The sequence below is a fragment of the Stigmatopora nigra genome, chromosome 2, assembly GCF_051989575.1.
Source record: "Stigmatopora nigra isolate UIUO_SnigA chromosome 2, RoL_Snig_1.1, whole genome shotgun sequence".
NCBI classification, from domain to species: domain Eukaryota; kingdom Metazoa; phylum Chordata; class Actinopteri; order Syngnathiformes; family Syngnathidae; genus Stigmatopora; species Stigmatopora nigra.
Window position 1 is genome coordinate 4962158 of NC_135509.1, and position 17145 is coordinate 4979302.

At 36.4% G+C, this 17145-nt stretch overlaps 1 protein-coding gene across 22 annotated transcripts in view; it reads right to left on the reverse strand.

Annotated features, from left to right (window-relative positions):
* Nucleotides 1-17145, reverse strand: part of LOC144181547 (neurexin-3b-like) — a 166655-nt gene that overhangs the window by 44612 nt on the left and 104898 nt on the right. For all 22 annotated transcript variants that reach the window (XM_077710185.1, XM_077710171.1, XM_077710184.1 and 19 more), the window contains one exon: nt 7012-7193. In XM_077710185.1, the coding sequence (XP_077566311.1) occupies nt 7012-7193 (182 nt within the window). The remainder of the gene's footprint in view (nt 1-7011; nt 7194-17145) is intronic.

Here is a 17145-nt window from a genome sequence, read left to right on the forward strand (position 1 = left end):
AATCACAGGGCACATGGAGATAAACAACCATTCATGCTCAGACTCATACCTAGGGACATGCATGTCTTTGGAATGTGGGAGGAAACCAGAGTACCCTGAGAAAACCCACACAGGCCCGGGGAGAACATGCAAACTCCACACAGGTGGACCAACCTGGATTTGAACCCAAGTCCAACACTGTGAGGCCGACGTGTTAACCACTCACACCCCCGGTATGATTAAATAATGCTTTGCATCGTACAAGTCAAAATCTGAATCTATTTTTTTCTCTCCAAATTCTCCATTGTCTTCTTTTAAAGATCAAAAGGCAACATTACATGATCCACTGACAATTTCCCCTTGCATTGGCGTTCAAATTATTGCCATCCATTGAGTGGCAGCATTGGTCCACACACACAAAACTCCCTTGGAGGCTTTTTTTCTGGGCAAAGAGCAAATGCAATGAGTCACAAGTCCCTTCTTCGCTCCAAATTGCATTATTTGCTGTCCAGGCAGATGCCTGCTGGAAAAAGGCCATCACAAGTTAAGGCAACACTACCAAATTGGAACTTCTTATTTCCTTGAAATAAGCATATAATTGCATCACCAACACACACGTTGTCAAGTTAAAAAGACATGGCATTGCAGCAAAGATGCTGACGTGACTATGGGAAAGACTCACGTCAAAAGAAAGAAATATAACATCGTGTTAACAGCTACTCACAGAAAAATACACAATGTCAAAAAAAAAAAGAAAAGGTCACGAGGCCTTTTGGTCAATTTGGACAGAATTACATTGAAGGACTTTGACAGCAGCAGTGTCATGGTCGCTGACCTGATGGAAAATATGTATGTGCAAAACTAGGACTCGCGCCCACCCCCTTTTTGTAATAGAAATAGAAAGGGAATGGCTTAAGGCGTTGCAAGATCAAGACAGGATATGCAAAAAAATAGATGTCATTTGTCATGCTGGCTGCCTTGAATGTTTTAAAAAATCAATAAAAATTTGATTTTGGTCATCTATAACTCTGCATAATTCTCTGTAATCTCCATTCGAGTGGAAATACAGTATCGTTTGTCTTTATAGATTGGTTTTCCGATCATCCCAGCCACAATTTTGTCAGTAAAAAACGAAGCAAGCAAATCTCACACTACATAAATTTAATAATCATTATAATATGAGATCCTCTACCGACTGTCTACAACCCATTTTGTATAACCTTTCTCACAATCCAGCTGAATTCACACCGGCCTGCTGAAAACACCGCAATGGGCTCTTTAATGTGAAAACAATCATGTCGTGGCACTGTGGCATCAAGAAGAAAGCAAAGAGGAAGAAAGGGGTTGGAGATTAGAAGGAGAAAGCGGGTGATGTCGAGGTTAGAGACTGACAGAAAGGCAACCTGTCATTTGGAATTCACTGACGGCGTTTGCTCGGTACTGAAGCACGTTTGTGTCTGATCTCGCTTTGAATCCTTAAATACTTGAGTTGTACACCCAAACTTCTTTCTTCTCTTCTTTATTCCTTGCATTTTCAAGTTCCATCTCTTAGGTGATATTTCACTTTTAACCATGTAGCTATAGTAAAATACATACAGTAATTCCTTGAGGTGAAAAATTCAATGTGCTGAATGACTAAAAATACTTCCTAACATCAGCTTCCTTTTTTTTACATACTTATTATGAACCCACTTGACCTCTAAGATGCTCCTCCCTTTTCATAGCGACCAATCATTACCTTGAACTCTAGTGGCATTCACAATAATATTTAAATCACTTCTCTGAGATCACCGATACAGCGCTAATATAAGGTCAATTCCAATTACTGTTAACCCTCTATGACACATCTTGAATATTTTCACCCAGTATAAACAGTCCAATTCAGATTTATTTATTTTTTTACATCCATACTGGGCCTTTTTTTAATATGTATATAAACTAGATATGTATTCGATGCTTCTCCACTATGCAAACTCATCCATACACATCTGAATTGAACATTATCAGCATATGAATTGTCATCACTGTCAGACAAAACAAAGAAAACTACATTTTACATCTTGACACCACACAGACATTTATCAGATTTCATATATTTTGGCTTCATTTGCCCAAAAAATCCTCCAAACATGCCACAAAAGCGTGATTTTGGCCATTTCAATCAATGAAATATACACCAGAGATGCAATGACAAAGAACAAAAGCCAATTAACATGTATTTCTTCAATAAAATATGTCCGATTTGAGTAGTTATTTGTTCATTTTGTAATGAAACAGAGTTTTTCAGCTATGCATTGCAAATTTCAGTTTGTACATCTACTACATCGATGATTCCGCTCCACAGTGTTTTTATTTGACATTGATTGGCAAGACTGGTATCTTAGAACAGCCTTGGGATCATGTTGAGAGTGTCAGCGTCAGTGTACTGTGACGTGAGAATTTGTCAGGGGCTTTGGAAGCCAACACACAAGTGGGATTGTATTAGGCCAACAGGGAGAAATAAAATGTGCTTGTGCTATTGTACGTGTGCATGAGCTGGCTGAGTGAATACAAGTTTCAAAAAAGGTTTTTTTATGTCGTCATTTAAGCGTGTTGGAGCAGTTTTTTTTATACAAGTCAAAGTGCCATCCATAGATGGTAATTATTAATGTGTCCACTATTCCACTATTTTTCAATGGCATTGCAAACCCATTGAAAAAAAAAAGGGTGAGAAAATGACACCAGTCAAAACTGTCCATTTCTACTTGTTGCAAATCTGTATAAGTTAAGATTCATCTTGGTTGAAGAGGACATTTAAGAGTTTATTGATACATATCCCCAGCATCCCAACGTTCCACTAACTTGAAATAAATGCTTTGTTATCTCAGGAAAGAACACATTAGACCAGAACAAAGAATTTTTCACTTTCAGATTGTTCCTGGCTATAACGATTCACTGCAATCCATGTCACAAAAAGTCCTTCTTCCTCTTTTTTTTCTAAACAAGAGATATTCTGAGAATTCATTCAGTCTACAATGAAAAATATTCACCAAGTCACAGTACGGAAACATAATGCCAGCTATGGCTTTTTCTCGTAAGGGAGAAAAAGATGAACCTATCGATTCTAAACTGAAGCTTCCCAAACATCCCGTTTAAGTGTCAGAGTTTGATCAGATGCGAATCTTGTAAATTGAGGAAAAGAAACAGAGTGATGCCAGTGGGGTATGGTGGAATAAATCAATAAGGTGATACTATGCTGCTGTCATTTGAACTATGTTAGAAATGCTGGTATTTGGAAAAGATGAGACTTGTTTGCTTCTGGTGTGTATCACGTTAGAAAAGACTCAACCTTACATAGACAAGTGAAGTTTAGTGTTTACTACAACAGTATGATCAATTCACATGTCATAATATACTTTAGATTTGTATTATCAAGTATAATAATTACTATATTTTTTGCTGCCATTTAATTCTTTAATATTACTGTGCAATATATATTTTTTAGCTACACTCACAGTATGCATATATACTATGACAACATCGCAAAATTGTGTCATAATTTAGGTGTGCAGTAAAGGTTGTGCAGTTTAGCACTTTTACTCATAGTACAGCCTTCTAAAAATGATCTGATAATGCCAGTAAATGAAACAAATAAAGCCTTCCAACTAGGTAAAAGTATGAAGTAAAATATGTTCTTACTAGTTCTAGAATCAATAGAGGTTTGATTTAAGAAAAGACTATAAATTCTTAGATTATGTTTTAAAAATGGAGTGAGCATTTCCAAGCAGTGTTAAAGCTGTTGCAGGAACTTCTGCTCGGATGTTTCTATTTATTTCATAAATTAATTTTACACTTGATACAAGTATTTTTAATTATGTGAAGTAAAAATGAGTGTTTGTAAATTTTTACTCCTCTACATCAGGCAAATAAGGGGTTTCTCTCTTCATGAATTACAGCTGATAATATGATAACACGGCATTCTTAAGGAGTCAAATTATTTGTTAATAACCCGATAATTGGAAAGACAAAGCTAAAAGGCTCCAGGCTTGATGAGACCTTTATGTGGACCTCTATTAAGAAGGACACGTCTCTAACCTTTCCATTCAATGTCATTATATGACAACATAGATGCCATCAGGCCATCAGGGAATCACATTTTCCTCAAGTCTTGCTCATGTCAGCTTTTGGTACACATAAAACAGGTAAAAGGTATATTATTGGTATAGCTACAAACTGGCAAATAATGTTCTTGTCGGTCCAATTATCCTGATTCAGGGAAAAGTATGATGTGGGAGAAAATGATAGTGTGCTTGACTTGCAGTACTAGAAATACTGTACTCAGGTATATGTGATGCATGATAGTAGATTGCCATAAAGGTCTAAAGAAGAGATACAGAAGTCTGTGTATTAGGTAAGTATTAGATATTTTTGCTATATAATTTAATACTGATACTTCTTATGGATTCTCCAGGTGGAGATTCACAACAAAGGTAAAGAAATTAGTTGATTTTTTCATTCCTTTAAATATTTAACTACTTTCATATTGTCACTATTTATTAATGTGCTTTTCAAACAGTATTTTCCCTGCCACAAATACATATTTGAAGTTGCAAAACGACTAAAATGCATTCACAAACATTCTCTATAGTATTACAAAAAATAAGTTCATTATGTCCAATTGCTACTTTATGTTTTTTCTTTTTCTTAAAAGGGAAAATCTGTTCATTGCCTGCACAAAACTGCATGTTTCTACCACTGTATACCAAATAATGGAATATACCACTTGGAGGAGTCTACTATGGTGTAGAAAATGGTGCTCCTCCTAACAATTTTTACCCTGGCATCAATTCAAGTCTCTTTTTCCTCCCTGACAATCAAATTAGATTGACTACATTTACAGTATTCTCAGCTCTTCTGTTATTCATTGTGTATGCATGCGTAACCGAAATGAAAACTAAACACAAGGCCACAAGAGAATATAGTTAAACGTTGCACGGCATTACAATTAACTGGCGAGAAAAGACTAGCTCATAACCCCACTTCTCCTTTTCTCGTTTTTTTTCTTTCTGATTTCTTCGGAGAGTCACATTCATTATTCATAGTAGTAGTCAGACTGTGTGTGTGGTAGAGAAATTAGGGTATGGGATACCAGAGGGATAAGTGCTTCATAAAATGGGGGTTGATTATGTTAGTGGTCTTTTTATAGATCAGCTTTACAATTCTATTCATTGGTTGCAATGAGTCAATATTTCCTCATTGGAATCACTATATATGACATATGAACATATAAGCAAGATATCCTATTACATCCCAACAGAAGGGTTGACACAATCTACTCACATATATATGTTCCATATTCCAATACAGCAATCCAAGATTAAATAGTTGACATTTATAAACATATTGAGTAATTTTGATTATTGTTTCAAACACAGAAGTTAAAAAATAGGTTAGCTGATAGCTGTTAAAAGGAAAAAAACCTGGTGGATGAGTGGGTCGGCCTCACAGTGGAAGACCTAAGTTCAAATCCAGGTCCGTCCACCTGTGTGGAGTTTGCATGTTCTCCCTGGGCCTGTGTGGATTTTCTCCGGGTACTCCGGTTTCCTCCCACATTCCAAAAACATGCCTAGTAGGCTGATTGGACACTCTAAATTGCACCGAGGTATGACTGTGAGCGTGAATGGTTGTTTGTCTCCACCAATTCAGGGTGTTCCCCCGCCTCTGCCCTAAAGTCAGATGGGATAGGCTCTAGCACCCCCCGCAACTCTAGTAAGGATAAAGCGGTTCAGAAAAGGAGATGAGATGAGAGAGAGAGACTTTAGAATTGCTATTTTAGACATTGACTGAAGTAAAGTCTCATGAGAGATCAGGATTTGAAAAGGTAATCCAGGCTTTCATCGCATCATTTTGATTAGCTAGAGAATTCTTTACTTGGGAATAAGGCAGGCTGCCCTTCATCTATTGCAGTGTATCCACCTTCTGATAGGAACAAAAGCCAAAACCAAGGAACTGACCAGATCCCAAGACAAAACATGGATCAACAGAACAGATGCCTTTCAAAGATGACTGCAGACAGCTGAGATAATTCACAACCCTACCATAATTAGGAAGATTTATATACGATAAATTGAGTTCATCAACGCTTTTCGCAAAGTTATATATATTTTTTGTAGTGAAAAACAAAACGTAAAGCTGACATTTTGTGTTGCAATAACACTCCATTGCGAATAAGCCATGATTGCAAAGTAAAGCCGTGATTAATGGTTGTGCAGAAAAGAGAGATTACTTTCAAATCTTGCTAGCAGTTTAAAAAAAAAAACCTCCCTCTTCAAACAAGAGTGCATTATTTCTAGTTCGAGCATTTTCTTTTATCTGTGCCCGTTTAAAAACCCTCATACATGATCTGAAATCTTAAAATGGTCCAAGTAAGACCTTTGTACAGATACGTTCCGTCAAGTTCATGCCTTTCATCTGACCAAACTATTATTGATTGAAGCTGTGGAATGAATAATGATCATATATCTAACACAGGCTACGTTAGGAACTAGTGCCCATAGTTAGTTGCGATAAGCTCCAGCACCACCCGCAAACCTTGTAAGGATAATCGGTCCGGAAGATGAATGAATGAGTTTAACTGTACTGATTTTCTATGAGAAAAATGCTCACTTTTGGGATGTCACGATAGTACGTAGTTTTTTTCTCGCCATTTCGCTGTTTGAGTTTTCAGTGCTCGTGTATTTTCAATATTAACAAGTAATTACAGTAATAATAAGTACTAGCCATCAAAACGTTTACCGATAGGCCCCCCAAAATTTACATGTATGCCTCAGACAATACCACTAGGTTATGTTAGGAAGTGTAATGTACAATGTACAGTACGTCAAAATCATTTGATAAAACATGTAAATACTAGCCTACTTAACACACACAAAAATGTACAGTACCGGTAGGCCTCAAAAAGTAGGAATGGTAATGTATAGTGTATGTCAATTGAATTTGATAGGAGTGTATGGGAGGTTTTATGAAACAGAAATAATCAAAAGTGGTACTCACAATGTGAAGCATGATGTAGTCACCCAGGCGCGGAGCACTGTCGATGCGAACAAGGATGCCATCTTTGATGGTTGTGCTAAAACCTACAGCTAGACGGTCTGTCCGCGTGCTGGGCCTTTCATTATTAGGCCATGTATATGTAATCAGACCCCCTCCTTTTCCAAAGATGTAGGTGGTGCCCGCTGTAAAAACACAAGCAACAAGAAGAGAAATTTTGTGAATCTTTAATGCAGATATACACACACAAAAAAAACAAGTGAGATAAATGACAAACTAAATACTTTTTCGTAAAAATCTGGTTGAATTCCTTCCAATCAGTCAATCAATCACCTTCTTTTGGTGATGCCAATCTCACCATTAACATCTTTGACCTCACCAAATACCCACATCAAAAGATGCGGGCATTTGTGTCAAAACTTGATAAATTATTAAATTCATCTGCATCTCATTTGATATCAGCATAAAAAAAAAGAAACTGGCATGGAAATATACAAATACCCAGTTCATTCCAATAAAATTGTAACAGCTTGCTCTGTTCAAATCTGCATCAAAACTAATAATTGAGTCACTCCAGATTTGTGAAGTTGAAAGAAATATACAAACATTGTGCTCAAATTGGATTAAAAAACCCCACACAAAACACATGGACAAACAAATAACATTAAAACCTGTTGCACAAACCAATTTCTCTTAATTCTCAGCATAACCCTCACAGTTTTACTACTTTCCAAATCACCTAAACATCTGCTTTGGCCTTGTGATGGCTGCCCAGCTGTCTCCCTTTTCCTCCCATGGAGCAGCCAACACTCTGTTCCGCAGTCCGTAACACCCTGGAGACTATGATAACATATGGAGGAGGGCAAGTAGGAGACTGTTTGAGGCTCTACCCACCAGATGAGTGTCTATTTGCCCAGAGTCAAGCAAACAGGTCAGTATTTTGCCAACCTCAGGAGTTTGAAATGCAAATTGTAAGCCAATGCCATCTTTGATAAGACAAAAACATCCTCTGTGGGCTTTAAATGACTTCTTTTCTGGCTGTTTTGGCCAGCATATGTCTAGTATTCATTGTAATTTTTTCCTAATGGTAGCAAATGTTGATTTCGGGTATCACCTGCTTGAAATTCCAGATTTCCTGAATGGCACAGCGTTTTGCCAGAAAGAAAAATACAATAAAATGATGCCAGAAGGACAGCAGCCTGCAGCCACATTGCACCGAATCTGGTCCTCCATTGCCTCTATGTCTCACATTCCTTCTTGCCAAAAGAGTTTATGCGCGGATTTGAAAAGAGCCTCCCCAGCACACTTCCCAATCGCATCTCGCACATCCTATTTTTTTTTTTCTGGAGGGGAAGACGATGATGAGCTGCAGAGATACAAGCACCCCAGGGAGCCAATTATTACATTGAGGAGATTTACTTAGTGTTTCTGGAGGACAATGTACGAATCCTGAAACACGCACGAGAAGCTATTCACTAACAAAGTGACGCACAAAGGCGAAGGAAGCAGCCGGATGACAGCACAAATGCACATCATGGTGCTGATGCATGAAAAGTGGGCAAACATGTGGACACGCACGTCTAGGGAGGACTTGACACCCACGCATATCACAATGGCGGAAAGTCGTCATATATGAAGACCGTGAACCTGAAATCTAAAAAAATGTGGTCACTGCCTTCTGCAGTATTGGGGCGCCGTTCATAAAGCTGCGTTCGGTTAAAAAGAAAACAACATTTTTTCATATCACCACACAATGTTTCAAATAGTGTGACATTTTTTGGGGCTCATTTTTAACAATATTTAACAACTTCAGTATTCATTTCTAAATAGTAAGTGCTAAAGCTATGCATTCCTTCCTCCCATCAGCTGTCAGACTCTTTAATAAAACAAATGGCTGTGTTAAGACCTACCATATCTATGTATGTGTATATATATATATGTGTGTATATATATGTATTTGTGTATATATATGTGTTTATATATATGTATGTGTATATAAATGCATGTGTATATATATGTATGTGTATATATATGTATGTATGTGTATATGTATGTGTCTGCTACATTTTAGAACTAACTTAAGGGATAACACATTTTTTCCACCATCAGCCAAAATAATTGGTATTGGCCAATGTGTGGCAGTGATTCATTGCATCTTCTCTTGGCCTCCATTTAGAGTCTCACTGTAGGAGGAAAGCTTCAGTCAAAGTCATGGCCTCTATTTTACAAGTAGACCCGCAAGGCACCGGAAACCAGATTTAAGGTCAGGACACCTCTCTGTGTAAGAGAGCCATGTCCTTCCCTTCAAGACCTCGTGTGACACAACTCAACTAGGAAAAGAATGCCATGGAAGAAAAAAAGTAGCGCACACACACAGATAATACCTAGAAATAAAAACACATTTTGGTCCTGGACATTAGAAATAACGTAAAATAGGATAAAATGATTATAATTTATGCCACAGGGAATTCCGGATTTTAAAAAAAAGTTTATTTAACTAAGTGGTAGAAAGCATTACTGTGAATTACTCGCTATGATGGAGTGCTACAAAATAAAAACATACCACATAAAAATATTTTAAAACTGGCTAATTACTCCTTTTTCAAGCCCTCCAAATTAAATTGTAATAAATTTGTCTGTTTTGGAAGCACTTGGCACACTTGATATACAAATACAAAGTCTGTATCCAGAGAGCATTAAGATGTAGATTTGTGTGAAGTTTGTAATGTGTCAACTTGTATTCGTTTTTACATATACATGTTTATTATCTTTTCTGTCTTCCTTTTTATATAGCTTTGGCTTTTAGTATACCCCTAGGAATAAAGAAATAATGGAAATAGGATCTGATATGGTCATTTTTACAGGATTAAAAAAACATCTAGTTGAATTATCCAGTCATGCATTCATTGTCAATAGGAAATTGTCATGTTTTTTGCCCTTGATGAAATAATAAATAACAGTTGAATAAATAACAGAAGAATCAGAATGTAATATAGTGAGAGGTGTCATCACCAGGAATCATCTTCATTTTATAACTTTTGATTTTGTAATTCATATTCCAACTGTTGCTTTTCCCCTAAGGAGTAATATTGTGAGGGATGGCACTGATGAGCAAGTGTGTGTTGATGTCTCTGCATTTTAATAGAATTTCAGAGTCAAACACCCTCACAAATCCCATGTTCTATAGAGTTGTATATGAATCTTTCTGTTTTGACTACTTGTGGATGGCAAATGCCTCATCACTCTTTACTGACATGAGTTACAAAAATAGGAAAGATGATGGATGAAGGGCACTGTGTTATGATGAGTGTCTATCGAACAATCCGGAAAACCTTGAATGACTTACATCATTTTTAGTATGTGTCATTGCAGCCAAGTTGGATTGATTGATAGAGGAAAAATACACGATTAGTGAAAAAATGGACCTAAGATACAGAAATGACAAGTCACTTTTTTGCTCATAAATTTACACGTCAAATAATTCCAAGAAAAAAAATCATATTTGGCAAGTCTTCCGACGTTATTAACTAAGAGGATCTTTTAAATATGACTATATATATTGGCATTAAATAAATCCACCTGCCTCTGATAAACCTAAAGCTGAACATGCTGACTGTGGATTGTAAGGATAATTTTCCTCATAGCAAATGCAACAGACTGCACAGCTCAGGCAGCTTCTTTCTTGGATTTCCAAGCAGCACCATTAGCCGAGGTAATAGTGTTTGCTGTTGGGCAAAAGCCCCATTCACCAATCAAAATCAAATCTGTTGATAGGTTTTTTTTTTGTGCCACAGTAAGTACAGAAAAACTTGCAGTTTTGCACTTATATTGAGAAAATCCAGAACAGCAAGCAATTCTAGGATCTTGTACCATATTCTGCATTACTTGAGGGCAGTGCTTCTCAATTATTATTACTTGCACCCCCCACCAGGAACAATTAATTGTTGCATGACCCCCCCTCCTGACCAAAAAATAGTATTCTGCCACTGCTATTCACTGAGTGCAACGCCACTTTATTTTAGTCTAGGAATAAATATGGTTCATAAGTCACAAGCTCCTAGGTATGGCTTCACCTGGACATGGGTCTGTGCCCCCCTAAGGGGGCCTGCCCCACTCTTTGAGAAATACTGCAGTAGGAACAACTCACTAAACACATCTGATGTGTGTGAAGAAACAGATGAGTACAAAAAAAACTAGAAGAAAAACTGAAGAAAATGCCTTAGACAAAGTGGTATGTAAAGTATATTATATTAAAAATTAGGAGATTATCACAATTTATTTTGCTATTAATGATTTTATAAAGAAATACTATTATTATTTTATTAAGTTTATAAAATTGTGAAAATCCATTCTCAAGGGGAAGCCACTATTTTTTTGTATTATTTTTTCAAATAGGGGTGACCTTACTTTGCGGCCATGTCTGGTCTACATTAACCGCGATTACTACTGTACAGACAACTCATGTTGTCATTGCAATAGACTAAGGACTCCCTCTGATTGCGTTATCATGGTTTTGCACAGCTTTCACAGTTTGATGAAGTGGCAGTTGCAGGGGATCTTAGAGAAGAAGGAATGGTAAAGAGGATTTCATAGACAGTGCAGAAGCAATCCATGCAGCATTCTAGGATACAAAGAAAACCTATCTGCTGCCTTTAATGTTGCAGTGATAGAATTTTGGGTGAGCGATAACGGATAAAGGCAAGGGAGAGAGATCAAGTCAATGAAGAGTAGTAGAAGAACAGGAAGACCAATGGCATCTTGAGACCGCAAAAAAAAATCTATTTGTATCACTTGGACATCAGAAAAGTAACTGACAATCATTTCCATTCCAAGAATAATATATGTTTAGTTTTCCTTTAAAAATAGAAAAAAGGAAAAAATCCCTAGGCTCTTTTACAATGCAGAGTGGAGTGTGTGACGCATGTCCCTAAAGAGACAGACCACCCCAAATTCTGCAGAGGATTAGGCAAAGAAGATCCCAAAAAGAATAAGGCATTCAAAGAAGGCTCTGACTGAAGTATGATTTATAATTGAAGCCTCCCTTGTGGATGGTTAGGCCAGTTGAAAATCCCTATTTGTACTTTCCCGGTTTGTCTTTGCAATGACCGAAAAGCTCTACAATGACAAAGTAAAAGGCAACATTGCTATCCCAAAAACCTACCAAACTAAAACTCATTTTGCAAAGTACTCAATGTAGTTTCTGTAACATATTCACTATAATCATAATGTATTTAATTTTACTTATATTATCTGGGTGTACATATGTTATTTAATCTCCAATGTTTTGCAATAAAATATCAAGAGTGATGAAGGTCAAGCCTCACAAAATAAGAAAAATGTAATACTTCCAATAAAGCAGATGTGTCTTGCAGAGTAATTTTTCTGTACATGTCAACAAAGCACAGTGGCAAATGGATTTTGACATTTTGTTTCAGTATGGCTCTGCACAAAATGTAATGAGGCGGAAAAGATTGACTCTTTGTCAAACTGCCAGCCACATTTAAACTGAGCAGCCATGTCTGGCACTTTTTGGATGATAGTTAACTTGTATTTGTTTCAAACTACACTGCTGACAAAATACCTGTGGAACTTGCGAGACCTTTTGTATAATGGTACATTAATATATACTGATATTTATATAATTTATTTTACTGTAAAATATTTTGCATACACATACCACTGAAAAAAAGTGAATTGGATAGGTAAAAATAATCATTTAACATTTAACCCCCAAACAATGCCATCCATCAAATTTGCAATGATCAAAAAAATAAGGATAATAGTTGTGAATAGTATGAAAATAAACTAAACTCTACTGCCTGGTGGTACAAGATTTAAAAACCATGCAAGGTTAATTACAATGTTTGACATGATGTCCAGTCCATTAAGGTTTCTTTTTATGGAAAATATATTATACTGATTGTATACCAGTCATCATTGCCATCCACTTACCTTGACAACTTGAATGTTGCCTTGCATCTCAAAGAGTATGAGCAAGCTTCTATATATTTGCGTGAGTGGTACCATATGAGGCTATTAATGTCCACAATAATCATACATATTTTATTCAATCTCTATTCAAAAGATGTCAGCCTCATATATACGAGTTCATTTTGATTATTTTCTTCCTAATCCGTGAGCCAATACATGACCAAAAAATACATTAATGCAATATATATATTTAAAGAGTACTGATTAATAATTTTGTTAAATATCTTTACGCCAGTATTGAGTTAGAGTTAGCATAACTGGTAACATATACTAGAACTGAAAGAATTATAATAAAAAAAGAAGCAAATTCAAGACCAACCTATTGATTGAGGACTACATTACATAAGAAGCTGCAGTAATACTTCATATACTTGAAAAATGCTAAACAAAAGAATTTTGAAGATAGAAATGAGCGTTGCCATGGAAAATCGAACCATGATGCTTGTTTAAATCCATATATGTTGAATTATTTCAGTTTCCTTTTAATGCTTGTTTGTTGTAACCCTAAGGCTTGTGGATAAGCATACTCTCAAAAAATAGAAATCACGTTATCCATCTCCCCGATTACTTGTTTTTTAGTATGTCTCTCTCAACCTCATGGCCTTCCTACGTAAGTCAATTTTCCTTGATTATATACTGTGTCTTCATTCTGCCAATACCAGTCAGTTCAGGGTGCTCCCTTTGAAGATCTACTTAGCTCCAGTGACTATAAATTTAAAGCAAGTGATGGCAGCTTTGAAAAGCCCTTGAAATCCAAAAGAAATCTTCCTCTCCGTGTGAGTGAAATGGATGGGGGGGGGGGGGGATTGTCGTGGGGCTCTAGGCATCGGGAACAAGCACTCAGGGAAAAAGCTCCCTTCAATCCCTCAACTCCACTTTGCCCACCTTAGATTGGACAACACATGAAAACTAGGCAGAATACTATAAGTATTCGACTTTTCTCTTTTGCTTTTACTGAACAGGAGAGACTCATTAAAAAATACAGAAAAACATACTCCATTTTTTTGTTCACCTCCTGGTGATGTAATCAGGTATCAGTGAAAATGAGATAAGTTACAGTGAGTCTGTTTCATTTTCTCACAAATTAACTGAAAAGGTTATCTTTTTCTCCGTGTTATCGAGGCTACGCCCTTCCAATTTGAGATGTATTATTCCTTTTGCACCATCAAATCAATTTATATTTGCCTAAAAGGCATTTTTGTCAATGGACAGTATTGCCTCTGCAGATTAAATTGTATTTTTGTGCATTTCCCCCTCAAAAGTGCATTTGTTTTAATTGAAGTCCATTCTACATGCAATAAAAGTACACTACATTTGATAAATGTGGACCTCAGAGTCTCAAAATAATGGCAATTCATTCTAATTGATGCCTCCAACAACCATAACCAAACTTTTGAGCCAATTACCAAATATAGGATGGAATTTAGACTCAGTAGGTATGAGACTGATTTGTGGCTTCAAGTGGTGCATCTGCTGGAGACTTCACACAACTATCATTTTGTCACTCCTTGGCTTCCATTAAAATCAGGACTATTCAGCCAGAACACATCACAACAACACTCATATTTCTCCCGAGACTGGGATAAATGGATCATTCTCACACTACCAATAAATCAATAAAACATTACACTGAAGAGGGAGAGAAAAAGATTCCCATAAGAATGGTAGCTGACAGTAAAGGAATGGGACAAGAATAGTGGCAGATGCTTTCCTTTGCTTTGTGCAGACACTGACGGTGTAGCGATTCACTAAGTTGACATCAATGCAATCTTATGGATTGTGATTTTGTTCCCCATAGTAGCCTGATCTGTCTAATAAGCAAGCAAAGTCAAAAACTATACAACAAATTACACCTGAACTGAAAGCCTTACCATTAGTCAAATATGTTTAGACCAATAATAGTGAATCCACCTAAAGCTGCGAAAAGGAGCTCAAGGTATATTCAGCAATGTGAACTTGAGATAGCTACCACAAGGTCTTGAAAGTTAAACTTTTTCCTCTCTTCCCCTTGCAGAAATAACAGATCGATGCTTGGTGATGTTGTGATTGAGGCAACCTTTTCTCCTACAAATGTATGTTTTCTAGGAAGCAAATATATCCCTTTGTATTAACCTCAATGCAGCTCAACTCTACAAATGATAATGTTACTGAAAGTCATATGTAAATGCTTAGTTTTGTGGATACAACTCCACTTATTATTTTTTAATCAAATACGTTCATTTCTGAATGTAATCAATGGCAACAAAGATACTAAAACACGGACATATTGGGCTCTATGGCCTATGAGTCCTTGACAAAATATGTGAAATGAATAGAATTATGAACGAATACTTCCTGTATTTTAAAGCACACATTGAATATTAGGATTGTTGATGTCATGAATGGTGTAAAAATTCCAGAAGACAGCAAGGCTATAAACATTCCAAAAAAAAGACAAGAAATTTGGAGTAAACAGCAATACTTTTTTGATTAGGGAAGAGAAATATGGTGTAGAAACAAAATGTCCAACTTGATTTGGAAATGAAAATGATATATAGTTGACACTGGTGACACAATGTGTAGTAAATGTAGTAAGAGTCTCATAACAGAAAACAAGGGTGATTTATGAAGCACTACCAAGTATATCTACGAGTCAAAGTTTACACTTTTTTTGCTCCAGGGCTACAAATTCATATTTTTCCTTCGCAATGGCCAAAAGCCCAGATATTACACGACTACTCTTTTGCACTATGTAACCTACCATTGATAGTACCAAGACTGGCATAAAAATACGTATTGAATACAGCTAAATTGTGCAGCAAATGTTACCCCCAATTCTATCCAATTGAAACGTTCTTCTCGTTTCTAACTTGCATAACATTTACGAGCGGTTAATACTTAACAAAACACATTCCAAAGAACTATTTGACGAGCCTATTGTTGATGTAAAGGTTCTTGTAAAATATCTAGTTTTCATTGCAATGTAGGTATTTGGTAAAAATACTGCTTAGCGTTTAGTTCCTCTGCACATTTTCTATTGCAAATTAGTGAGGCAGTTTCAGGCTCCAATGCTTCCTGATGGGACAGTTTAGCAGAGCTCCATAACACAATCAAATTAAATATAATTAAAACAAAAAACCAATTTAAAACCCACAGTGTCGTTAAAAAGTACAAATGTAGATAATCAAGCAAATCAGTTGATTTTTTTTTGAATAATCCCCACAATATGCACTTTTTACATTTCTCTTCTCTATTCATCTCCATTATTTTGACATGCTCGATGTAGGGTGGCATTATTAATATTTTCAAGTGTTCGTAATGCTTTGCACGCTTTAGAAAACTAATGGAAATTAAACGTCTGTCTGCATCAGACCTACAACTTTAAATTGAAAATCTGCTCTTTATTAAAAGAAGTCCAGACCGACAAAAGAACCACGTGACAGGCTTTTATCTAGAGGACCCATAATGGCTTTAATGCCACTGATCTGCATCGTATTCATTAATGTTGCTGCTATATGTTAGAATGGTAATGTGGTCCATGTGATTAAACATGGAGATGAGGGGTGCACTCATTCTCATGAAAGCAAAATGGTTAAAAGGGAATTGTTGGCATTCAAGTCTGAGCGGTCAGTGCACATTTAATAAATGAAAAAATGTTTTGCATGAAAATTACGGGCTGCTAAATTTGCCCACTAATTTAAAAAGGGAAATAATTCTGCCAAAACATCAGTAGTACTCAAAAATGTATTTTTTTCTTAACAATCATAGGCAATCTCCCGCATTTTTTTCATTCATTCTATCATTTTCCATACCACTTATCCTCCCAAGGGTCATGGGAGATGCTGGAGCCTATCGCATCCACCAATGGGCTCCAGATGGGGGACATTAAATTGTGACGGGCAACCATTCACACTCATACATGGAAAAAGAAGGCAGAAGGTCCTGAAATAAATATAGTACTGCATTGACTAGAAAGCTAAGAGAACAGAGTATATTTTGCTTCCTCACTTAGTCAAAGCTACCATAACATTCAATACAGCATTTCCATATTGATTTCCCTTTCTTCTTTCTTCTATTCTCCAAAGGAGTCTCTAAAATCACACGTCCTAATCAATTATTCTATTAATGTTTGGATTTTTCTTTATCACTTTAAATCATTAACATAAA